Source organism: Cnephaeus nilssonii, assembly GCF_951640355.1.
Source record: "Cnephaeus nilssonii genome assembly, chromosome: 19".
NCBI lineage: Eukaryota > Metazoa > Chordata > Mammalia > Chiroptera > Vespertilionidae > Cnephaeus > Cnephaeus nilssonii.
Window position 1 is genome coordinate 8521850 of NC_137090.1, and position 12111 is coordinate 8533960.

Consider the following 12111-nt stretch of genomic DNA (forward strand, 5'->3'; position numbering starts at 1 on the left):
GTTTACCAGCGGGGGCCACAGCCTTCCCACGGCTTTCAGGGCGGGGCACTGCCTCCAAGGTCTGCTCCTGGAGGGGTGTGTGTGTGCTAAGGCGGTCTGTCCCATAATCACTCAGTGTACACTGAAAAAAACATCACTTGCTAAGTGTGGGGTTCTGGCCAACAGCCTATCCGCGGCGGGCTGCCCGGGCTCACCTCCGTCTCAGCCACCTGCATCCTCACTCTGTTGCAGCCCTTCTCTTACAGGGGGCAGTGGGGTTTGCAAAGCGTGGGGGAGAGAAGGGCGCCTCTCTTGGGAGCACCCTGGAATCGTGAGGCCTGAGAAGGGCGCCTGGGATGCATCCCACGGGCTGCAGAGCGGAGAGGTGGTGATGAGGGTCTGCAGGGGGCGGGGTGGGGGGGTGGGGAGCAGCCTGCAGTGTGGGGTAGTGGCAGCTGCAGTGGGGAACCGAGGCGGCAGTGTGCAGAGTCAGCATGCAGTAAGTGGACCTGTGGGTTTGGCCTGGGCGCGCAGTGGGCATGCAACAGCTGCAAGGTGGAGCAGGAGGCTGCACCGTCCAGTCAGAGCAGTGTGCACGCCGAGCAGAGCAGCAAGGTGCACGGAGGGTGGCTGCTGGGCATCTGTGCCACCTCCTGATCAGGTTTGGCTGAAACCCTTCGGAGCAAGGCTGTGGTGTGCAGGGTGCAGGGTGCATGCTCTGCCCTGTGTGGAAATAAGTCTTTGGGGATAGGGCTGCCCAAGGAGTTGCGAGAGAGTCCCAAAGTGTGGGATAGATTTATGAGACGAGCTACATGTATACTCGGCATCAGCCAGGCAGAACCAGGAGGCCGTGGAGAGGTCTAGCAGAGATGTGGATTAGGGGAGGATGACAGATTCAAGAGGGGGAAGATAAAAAGAAAATGGCTATGGTTTTGTCTCCCCTCCATACTGGCTTCCCTCACCACACCCTCTATGACAACAGGCCTTACAGATATTGCGCGAGATAGACTTTTAGAAATTCTAGACCCAGAGCCATAGAAAATGAAGTGAAGAAGAAGAAAAAAAGTTTAAAAATGTGAACAATAAAATGGCAATAGATATCTATCAACAATTGAATCTAAAAATCAAATGAACAAGAAATCTAATGAACAAATTAAACTGGTGAATGAAATAGAATCAGAGGCATGGAAACATGGAACAGACGGATGAATCTCAGAGGGAAGGGGGTAGGGGTGGGGGGTGGGAAGAGATTAACCAAAGATCTTACGTATGGGCACAGACAGTAGGGTAGTGAAGAACTGTGTGGGGCAGGGTGGGAACCGGGTGGTATGGGGGAATGGGGGGAAAAAAGGGGGACATCTGTAATACTCTCAACAATAAAGATTTAAAAAAGAAAAGAAAATGAAGTGCTTCCTGATCCACTCTCCCTCCTCCCCCCCCCCCCCCCCCCGCCTCAGGGGCAGAGTGGGGTACCTTGAACTCAAAGACAAGAGTTCACCATTCCTGTCTCCTTACCTCTCTCCCTTCCCTTGGCTCCCACTATGGGCTGCTAACAGACCTGGGCAAGGGCAGAGTGAAGGGCACGCTGCCTCCAAAGCGGATGCCAGGATCCAGCCCGGGTTTGGGCTCATAGCCCCCGCCTCTGGGTGGTGTCAGCTCCCTTTCCACCGCACTCACCCTGCCTACCCCCAACTCTGGAAGCTTCTAGCCCTCCTCAGAGCTGGTTCATCACCAGCTCCTGTTTTCTCTTGGCTGTGAAACCCCCACCTGCCTGTCTCTTCCATCCCCCACTCCTGCTTCCGGGACCGAGCCTAGAGGGGAGAGGAGGCGGGTGGGGCCTAGGTGAGGAGGATAGAGACCCTCCAAAGGGACGTGCCCGGCAGTCCCTCTGCTCTTAGATGTTGGTTGCCATGGAGGCGGCAGGAACAGCCTGTTCTCTGGGCTCCCGTGGCAGCAGCTATACCAGGCCCCTCCCTCTTTTCTTCCTTTCTTCCCTCCCTCTCAGATGGTTGCTAGGAAGCACCCCAAGATTTCTTGAGGGTCCCCCCCCCACTAGAAACCAGGGATCCAGATATCTTTCTGAAGAGCTTCCCCTAGAAGCCTTGAAGCCAAGACCCCACACAGCACCCTCCAGCCCTGCGAAGAGCAGCCTCGGGCTATTTGGGGGAACAGGGAGGGGCTCTGTGTCTTGGGCCTCAGCAGTTCCCCTGCCCCACCTCATCACGACCTCCTGGGCTCTGGGTGTGGCAGCAAGCGATGAGGTGTCCAGCAGAGACCCCTGACTCTGCAGACACAGCCCAGCTTTTGGGGCGTTCTGGGAAAACCACCAGCTAAAAGAACCTAAAACCCACGTGTTTCTTCCCCCTCAGTGATCTTTCAATCAAGAAAAGATGGAAATAGAGGAAAGAAAGAGGGGACAGTTTATGGGAGTTGGAGATCATGCAGTGGAGATGAGAGCCGGGGAAATTAGCAAACAATTGTCCTGCTAAAAATAAAGTGGGCGCTAGCAATCCCCTTTGTCCTATCAGGTCCCCTGGTTATGGGTCACAAACAAGGGAATCAGGGAAGGGATTCTGCCTAGGACCTAGGTTGAGCCTTGCTTTGGATAGCCGAGGCAAGAGGAAAAAATGCCTACACCTTCTCCAGGTTGTCTTTCAGGGTCCATCCTGCTTTTATTCATTGATTTGACACTTTTTTTTTGAGAGAGAGAATGAGAGGAAGGGGGAGAGATGTGAGAAACATAGATTGATTGCCTCCCATACATACCCCCTCCAGGGATTGAACCCACAACCTGGGTATGTGCCCTGACTGGGAATCAAACTCACCACCTTTTGGTGTAGGCCCCCACTGTAGGGGATGATGCTCCAACCAACTGAGCCACCCACACCAGCCAGGGCAACACTTTTTTTTTTTTTTAAAGCATTTAATATGTAGCAGGTATTCCATCCCCTAAAGTTCCCAGCTCCTGGTTTCACTCCCTTATAGAACCCCCTCATCCTGCCTTTGCCAGGAGGAAAGAGAAGAGGAGGGAGGGGTAGGGGGCAGTCTCCTTTACCATAGAGTTGGGTCTTACCATCCAGCAGCCCTCCCCTTTCAGTTAAAGGCTGGCGTGGAGGCCAAGAGTATAGAGTGGCACTTACAGTGCGGAGAGGGAAGGCCTTCTTTGGGGTGTGAGAGAGGAAACCGCTCGGAGGATGGTTCAAATTCTGCCTTTGACTGTTCTGGTTGGTCTCTCTCTGGACCTCTGGTGAGGTCAATGGGAAGACAGAGAAGTGTGGGGGATCCAGGAGCTGTGCTGAGGTGGGCCCACCATGTAGGCGCCCCCCCCCCCCCCGTCCTGTTCTCCCCTCCCTCAGATAGATAAAGAGCAGGCAGTTTGATGCGGGGACTGGTGAGCACAGGAAACTGGTTTGGAGCCAGCTGTGTGTGAGTATGTGGGAACGGCTCCCGCTCTTTCCCCATCCACCAGCTGCCACTGAACTTGCCCAAGCAAGCTTCCAAAAGGAAATATTCCATTAGGGGAGCGGAATGACTCAGTTTCCCTCTGTGCCTTATATCCTTACCGAGTATTTCAGGGTTCCTGGGCCTAGACTCTTTTTTTTTTTTTTAAATATATTTTTATTGATTTCAGAGAGGAAGGGAGAGGGAGAGAAAGATAGAAACATCAATGATGATAGAGAATCATGGATTGGCTGCCTTCTGCATGCCCCGTACTGGGGATCAAGCCCACAACCCAGGCATGTGCCCTTGACCGGAATCGAACCTGGGACCTTTCAGTCCACAGGCTGACGCTCTCTATTCATTGAACCAAACCGGCTAGGGCTGGGCCTAGACTCTTACCCATTTTCCTTCTACTTCTTTCTAGCCTAGATAAGGAATGCCCCTGTCCCATTGGGTACCCAAAACCCTGTTCCTCACAACCACTTACCTCACTCCAAGCCCCCATTCTGGCCTAGCTCCTTTTCTGCCACTGCTCCAGTGATACCGTGCCACTCTGCCTGGCTGGCTTCCACCTGCCCCTCTTCTCTCCAGCCAGACCCCTTCCCCGGCCCGCCCAGCCAACATGATGAAGAGGTTGGGGCTTAGGGCTAAGAGAGCAGAGGTGGGAGCTCAGGCCCTAGCAGTGCTGAGGGAGGACAGACAGCAGAAGAAAGTGGAGCAAGAAGAGCTTTTGGGAGGGGCTGTGTCGGGGGAGGGTTTCCTTGTACCCTCAAAGGGGATGTCAGCATCTCTTCTTCCACGTGTCGGAGGGTTATCATGGAGTCCTGTCCTTCTAGTCAGGAAGCCAGAGAGCTTGTGGGTCATCGGAAGCTACTGTGATGTGGGGAGAAGAAGTGATGTATGGGAAGGCTATTTCTGATATTCACAGACTAGGAGACAGGACAAAGTAGAGAAGCTGAAGATACTCCTTGCCCAGAACTAAAGGAGTCCTTATGTTCCCGTGGGAGTCCAATCCTTGGGGGAACCCTGCCACGCCTAGAGAGAGGGCTGCTGGTGAAAGGTGGGGGGTCAGGGAAGGCAGCTGGCCGGACTGCAAAAGCGACCTTGCGATTGTGAAGTGGGAAGGAGCTCCCCCTCTCCCTCAACCCGGATCTGCCAGGCTTCCTGCCAGAGGGAGGTGGTTTGAGCTTAGAACATGACTATCCTCAGGCCCAAATATTCCCCACTTCCACATGGACTGGATCCAACACCCACTAGCCCAGTCAGGAGCAGTCACAAAGTTGACAGCTTCTTTCCCAGAGGGGCCGTTTGGCTATGAGGGATGGGACAGGAGCTGCAGGATCCAGGCATGGCTCAAGGGGGAGTTCCTTGGCTGGAGTAACAGGAAAGGAATGAGAGGAGAGGGCAGCAGGCAGAGGTAGAGTGAGGGGCCTGGGAGAGAAAGGGATTCCAGGTAAGTGAGAGACTACAGACAAACAGGGTTTGAGGCCATCTCAAGTGTGTGTGTGTGTGGCTGTGGGGAGTCTGGAGGTCAAGTGTGAGGAGTCTGGGTTCTCCCTCCTTCCTGCTCTGGGAGCTTTGGCTACACATATTTGGCAGTTGTTCCCCAATGGTATCACTTGGGCAGGCGCAAAAGGAAGCAGAATGGAGGGTGTGTGTGGGGGTGCATTGGGAGGTAGAAAGGCCATCAGGATCCCTAGCCAGCTTGGCTCAGCAGATAGAGCATCAGCCTGCGGACTGAAGGGCCCCCGGTTCGATTCTGGTCAAGGGCACATGCCTAGGTTATGGGCTCGATTCTCAGTGTGGGGCATGCAGGAGGCGGCCGATCAATGATTCTCTCTCATCATTGATGTTTCTATCTCTCTCTCCCTTCTCCCTTCCTCTCTGAAATCAATAAAAATATATTTAAAAAATAAAAAAGGTGATATTCTTATAAAGAAAAAAAACAAACACAGAAGGAGAAAAGGAAGGCCATAAGCAGCAATGACCTTAGAGGGATGTGATCTGGCCCTCGTCCAGCTGCACTCTCCCCTTCGGAACAGGAGTCCTTGTCTCCCTGTTTAGACTACGCTCCAGATACCCAGGATCCTGTTATTTCTTGTTTCAAGGCCCACACGTTTGCTTCCAGAGCCTGGGTGGGCTGCTCCCCCAGATTCACTTTCCTGAGAACTGATTTGCCACTGAAAGGGTGGTCAAAGAATGGTTGTTGGGAAATATGAATGGAGGTGGGACTCACGGACTAGGATGTCAAGCTCCTCAGGCTATGAGATGGAGAGCTGAAAATAGGAGTGGGGGACACTGGGCTGTTTATTCTTGTCCCTCGTTGTAAACATTAGGGACAACCTGTTCACAGGACAGAGGAAGGATGAGGGCTGTGTATAGGGAGACTCAGACATTGGAGCCAGAAGTAGGTAGCATTTGTTTGACTTTTTACTGAGGGGGAAAGAAGGGCCAATGCTGGAAGCCATGGACATAATTATCTACAATATGGTTCCATAGGATAAGCAAGACAGCACATTTTTAAATAAACTTAAAAAAAATTTAGCTCTAGCTGGTTTGGCTCAGTGGATAGAGCGTTGGCCTATGAACCAAAGGGTCCCAGGTTCGATTTCAGTCAAGGGCATGTACCTCGGTTGCAGGCTCCTCCCGGGCCGGGGTCCTTGTCGATGTGTTTCTCTCACATCAATATTTCTCTCTGTCTTTCCCTCTCTCTTCCACTCTCCCTAAAAATCTACGGAAAAATATCTTCGGGCAAGGATTAAAAATGTATGTATATTTTTATTGCCCAGCTGGCATGGCTCAGTGCTTGAGTATTGACCTATGAACTAGGAGGTTGAGGTTTGATTTCCAGTCGGGGCACATGCCTGGGTTTCGGGCTCTATCCCCCGGGTTTGGTGTGCAGGAGGCAGCCGATCAAGGATTCTCTCTCATCATTGATATTTCTATCTCTCTCTCTCCCTCTCCCTTCATCTCTGAAATCAGAACCTCGACCTCCTGATTCATAGGTCGACACTCAACCACTGAGAAACACCGGCTGGGGCTAATAAACTTTTTTTTTTAAAAGAATAGTTTTAGATATATAGGGGAAAATGTGAAGATAGTAGTGGGTCTCCACACACCCCAAGCCCAATTTTCCCTTTTGTTAACACCTTACATTAGTATGGAACATTTGTTACCATTACAATGGAACCAGTACTGATACATTATTATTTACCAATGTCCATGCCTTATTCAGATTCCTTAGTTTTCTCTTAATGTGCTTTTTCTGCTCCAGGGTCACACCCAGATTGCCAAGTTACATTTAGTCATCATGTCTCCTAAGGCCCTCTTGGCTATGACAATTTCTCAGACTTTCCTTATTTTTGATAACCTTAACCTCAGTTTCCTCCTTACTTTCCTCCTACGTCTCCTGGTATTCAAGCAGTCTGCAAAGCCAGGAGATTCTGGGAGGACTGCCAGAATTGGGGGTGAAGTGGTGATGTGTGTAACTGAGGAAGCCTCAATGTGGCCTGTGGAACACGAGTGTGGAAAGGAGAACTCTGGTAGTAGACTCAGAGGTTTAGGAAATAATAATTTTTGTTTAAATATGCCAGGAAAGAAGAAACATATTGCTAAGGGAACGCCACCCCCTTGCTGTGCCTACTAACTAGCGGGTAATGAAGGAGTGGCAGAATATTTAAATAACGAGTCGGCAGTGACGTCATTGGGCGAGGTCTGAAGGCGAGCGGCCTTTCGAGAGCCCTCCCCCCTCACTCCCCTGTGATGCCTCAGCTCCTACAAGTCCTTCTCTGAAGGAGAGAAACGAGGCGGGCTGACTACTTATCGTCCACGCTAGCTCAGTCCGAGAAACTACAATTCCCAGAAGACCTCGCGGCGTGACCTGCCTCTTGCGGCATTGGCTCATGTATGTTGCCCCCAGCCAATAGAAAACTAGCTCTTTGATAAGTGCCAAAATGGCGATGCCTAGGTCTTAGAGCTAAGTGGTCCGGTAGGCTTAATTTGGGGCGGTGGTGGATGAAAAGGAAACGGGATGATAGTGTCAGGGTTGTGGAAGATGGAGGAAATGGGGGGGGGGGGGGTGTTGTCTAGATTTGGAGTGGTGGTGCCTGCTGAGGGACGGAGCCAGAGCTGAGGGAATAATTAGGCGACCAGAACTGGCTTAACCCTTTGCTGTCCTCTTTACTCTTTGTATGAAAGCCCCTTTGACACCCTCGTTAGCTTAAGAAAGGATGGTCCAGGAGGGAAGAACCTGGCAGGATCCTTACCACCCTCTCCCCCCTCTTTTCCTTTTTGGTTCTGTCTCCCTTAAATCTTCCTGTAGCTTCTCCATTTCATTCAGGTCCGCCCTCCCCCGTTCTTTCCCTCAGCATCTCCTCTCCCCTTCTCTAGCTCGACTTCTCCCGCCTCCCAGCTGACCGCCACCGGCCCCGGCTTCCTGAGAGTGCAATCATGAAGGTGGTGAACCTGAAGCAAGCCATTTTGCAAGCCTGGAAGGAGCGATGGAGTGACTACCAGTGGGCAATCAACATGAAGAAATTCTTCCCCAAAGGAGCCACGTGGGACATTCTCAACTTAGCAGGTCTCCAGTGCAATAGGAAGGAAGGATGGGAGGGCTACACCCGGAAAAGTTGTGACCACACGGTCTTACTTTGTGATTCCCCTTGCAGAAGCACTGCTGGAGCAGGCCATGATTGGACCTTCCCCCAATCCTCTCATCCTGTCCTACCTGAAGTATGCCATTAGCTCCCAGGTAAACTGCCCCACCGGTTCCAGAGAGTGAGGGTGTGAAGATATAAAAGGCGCAGGGTACCGTTGTGGGCTCATACACCGTCCAGGTGAATTTGTTGGAATATATCACTTCTCTGAGCCGTAGTTTTCTCATGGAAAGAATAATACTTCATTAACTTATTCTACAAGAAATATTCACGAATGTTTGTATGTGCCAGACGGTGCTGTAGGCCCTGGGGATATGGCTCTGAACAAGGTCTGATCCCAGCACCCAAAGAATTTAGTGGGTAATGCAGATATAATAAGCCGTCAGTCACAGGATAGGCTTATGATAGTGGCTGGGACAGGGTACTGTGGGAGTACATGGAAGGGGCACCTAATCCATTCTGAGCAATCAGAGGGATGCGATGTTTAAACCAAAACATGAATGTTGAGTTAGCCAGGCAGATTGATAAGACTGTACATAGTGTTTGACAGTATTTCCACACATCTTTGCCAATGCTGGATAGAATCTTGCAGATTTATTTCCAGAGAAGCAAAAAATAACGTCATGTTATATTATGTATTTCCATGATTGTGATGTTGAGCATATTTTTATATGCATATCTTCTGTGAATTACTTATGTATACCATTTGCCCATTTTTCTATTGTTTGATTGTTTTCTTTATTTTTTTGGTAACAGCTTAATTGAGCTATAGATCACGTACTATATAAATAGTTTACCGATTTAAGATATACACTGAGTGGCCAGATTATTATGATCTCTGAACGAATAATAATCTGGCCACTCAGTGTATATCCTATAGAATAAAAGGCTAATATGAAAATTGTCCCCTCGACCAGGAGTTCGACCAGCAGGCAGGCCGGCCAACCGCCCATGTCCCCTCCCCCTGGCCAGGCTGGCCGGACCACACCCATGCACGAATTCATGCACCAGGCCTCTTAAATCGGTAAACTATTTATATATAGATATACACACACACACTGAGTGGCCAGATTATTATGCATTCAGAGATCATAATAATTTGGCCACTCAGTGTATATCTCAATAGTTTTTAGAATATTCAGAGTTGTACAACTATTACCACAATCAGTTTGAAACATTTTCATCATTCCAAGAATTCCTACTGATTTTTAAGTGTCTTTTAAAATAATATATCTTGTCCTAGCTGGTTTGACTCAGTGGATAAGAGTGTCGGCCTGTGGACTGAAAGGTCCCAGGTTCTATTCTGGTCAAGGGCATATGCCTGGGTTGTGGGCTTGATCCCCAATAGGGGTGTGGAGCAGGCAGCCAATCAGTGATTCTCTCTCATCATTGATGTTTCTATCTCTCTCTCCCTCTCCCTTCCTCTCTGAAATCAATAAAAATATATTAAAAAAGCAATCTATCTTGTAATCCTTATCTGTTGTGTATGTTTTCAATTTTCTTTCTGTCATCTTTTTTTAAGTTTGTTGATTTTTATTTTCTTAGCGTGCAGAAGTTTTTAAAAAATGTTTTTATTGATTTCAGAGAGGAAGGGAGAGGGAGAGAGAGATAGAAACATCAATGATGAGAGAGAATCATTGATCGGCTGCCTTCTGCACACACCCCTCCCCCACTGGGGATCGAGCCTGCAACCTGGGCATGTGCCCCTGACCAGAATCGAACCCAGGACCCCTCAGTCCGCAGGCCAATGCTCTGTCCACTGAGCCAAATCAGCCAGGGCAGCATGCAGAGGTTTTTAATGTTTCTGTTGCCAGATTTAGCCTTTTTTTTTTTTTTCCCTTTGTGGCTTTTGTCTTGCATAAGGGGTTGCCTGCTCTAAGGATCAAAATATATTTTTCTCTAATTTTTGCCAACACTTCACTTTTATTTTTTGTTTCTTTTCTCTGACACAGTTAAAATTTATTGCAGTGTGAAACAGAGATCCAAATTTATTTATATATTTTTTCAGACAGATGGACAGTTGGCTCAACTACCTTTATTGAATAGACCATTATTTGTCCTATCCTAAATTTTCTTGTAGGCAAGATTCCATTTCTTGACATTCTAGTTTATTTTATTGGTATATTGGTCTTTTCTTGCACCAGTACTTTATTGTTTTAATTATTGTATCTTTATAGTATGTTTGATACCTGGCTAGGCAAGTCTTCCCATAGTTTTTATCTCTCAAAAATTTCTTGACCCAGGCATTTTCATTGCTAGACAAATTTTAGAATCCACCTAAGTTCTTTTTAAAGTCCTATTATATTTTGATTGGGATTTTCTTGACTTTGTGGATTTGGGGAATTTGTGGATTAACTTTTGAAAAATTACTCTGATTGTAGTTTGAAGAATGGGTTGAAAGGGGGTAAGACAAGGCAAGGACACAATTTAGTCTGAAATATTTTTGCTCTAAAGAACCAGATAGTAAATACTTTCTCTTTTGCAGGCCATATAGTTTCTGTCACTACTGTTCTGTCATCATAGCTTGAAAGCAGATCTAGATAATATGTAAATAAGTGGGCATGCCTGTGTTCTGATAAAACTTTATTTACAAAAATGGTGGATAAGCCAGATTTAGGTTGTAAGCCATACTTTTCCAACTCCTGATTTAAGCTATTGTAGTAATTCAGGAAAGAGATGATACTAGCATAAACTTGGGAAGTGCCAACCCTGGCTGTTAGAGCATTGGCCCGAAAACCAAAGGATCTTGGGTTCAACCTGGTCATGGGCACCTGGGTTGCAGGTTCAATCCCAGGTCCCAGCTGGAATGAATGTAGGAGGCAACCAATGGATGTCTCTCTGTCTCTCTGTCTCTCTCTCTCTCTCTCTCTCTCCCTCTCCCCCTCCCTCCCTCCCTCCCTCCCTCCCTCCCTCCCTCCCTCTCTAAAAATCAATGAAAAAAATATCCTTGGGTGAAGATTAACAAAAAAATAAAATCAATTTTTTTAAAAAACTTGGGAAATGGCAGCAGCAAAAAAAAAAAAAAGATGAATTCAAGTGCAGTGTAGCGCAGTTGGTTGGGCAGCGTCCCACGCAACTAGAGGTTACCAGTTTGATTCCTGGTTGGGGCACATGCCTGGGTTTCAGACTTAATCCCCTGTAGAGGGTGTGCATTCATGTTTCACTCTCCCATTGATGTTTCGCTCTCTCCCTCTAAAAATCAATTAAAACATATTTTAAAAAAAAGGTGAATTCAAGAACAAGTTAGGAAATGACATGAGAGAGGATTTGGTGATTGACTGGAGGAGAAGTGTGAAAGAGAGGAAAAAAATCCAAGTTAGTGTCTAGGTTTCTGGTTTGGAGGAATGGCTGAATGATGGGATCATACGATGAATGATGGGATCGTAGGAAGACAGTGGGAGTAGAGTGGGACTGTTAGGTTTGGGGTGCAGATGAGGGGTGGGGATGGCATGTTTGATTTTGGCCTTGTTACATTTAAGGTGCCTCTGTGGGCTATCAAAGAGAAGATACTGAGTAGGCAGTTGAACATACATGTGTGGAACTTAGAAGGAGAGGCCTAGACTAGAGCTGTTGATTTAGGAGTCATTGTCTGCAGATGGTAATTGAAACTATGGCCATGGGTGAGATTGCCCAGAGAGTATGGAGAGTGAGCAAGGAAGGGAGTGACCAAGCCACATTCCTGAGGAACCCATCACCTTCAAGGAACACATACAGGAAAAGAATTCCTCATAGGAGCCTCAAAAGAAGGGGTCAGCGAGGAGAGAAGAAAAGAAAAGCGAGAGAGCGGGGTATCAAGAAAAGTCACAGGAGGAAGGAGAGGAATGAAGAATGAGGAGGTGTTTCCTGGTGTTAGATGCTGCTGGGAGGTCATTGAGATCAGAACTGAGAACTGTCCATGGGGTGTAGCAACAAGAGTTTGCTGATGAGCTTAATGAGAGGATTCATGCCGTGGGAAGGCCAGAAGTGATTGGAATGGGTTGAATTGCCAACGGGAGGTGGGGAGGTAGTCAGTGAGTATAGAGAACTCTTATGCCTG

General features: G+C 48.4%; 1 protein-coding gene across 6 annotated transcripts in view; it reads left to right on the top strand.

Annotated features, from left to right (window-relative positions):
- Positions 1-12111, top strand: part of MED24 (mediator complex subunit 24) — a 31113-nt gene that overhangs the window by 1796 nt on the left and 17206 nt on the right. For 4 of the 6 annotated variants that reach the window (XM_079799165.1, XM_079799168.1, XM_079799169.1 and 1 more), the window contains exons 1-3: positions 7357-7408; positions 7810-7999; positions 8088-8170. In XM_079799165.1, the coding sequence (XP_079655291.1) occupies positions 7870-7999; positions 8088-8170 (213 nt within the window). In that variant the 5' untranslated portion in view covers positions 7357-7408; positions 7810-7869. Of the gene's footprint in view, positions 1-7187; positions 7325-7356; positions 7409-7809; positions 8000-8087; positions 8171-12111 lie in introns of those variants that run through there. The other 2 variants (XM_079799167.1, XM_079799166.1) reach the window with 2 other exon arrangements.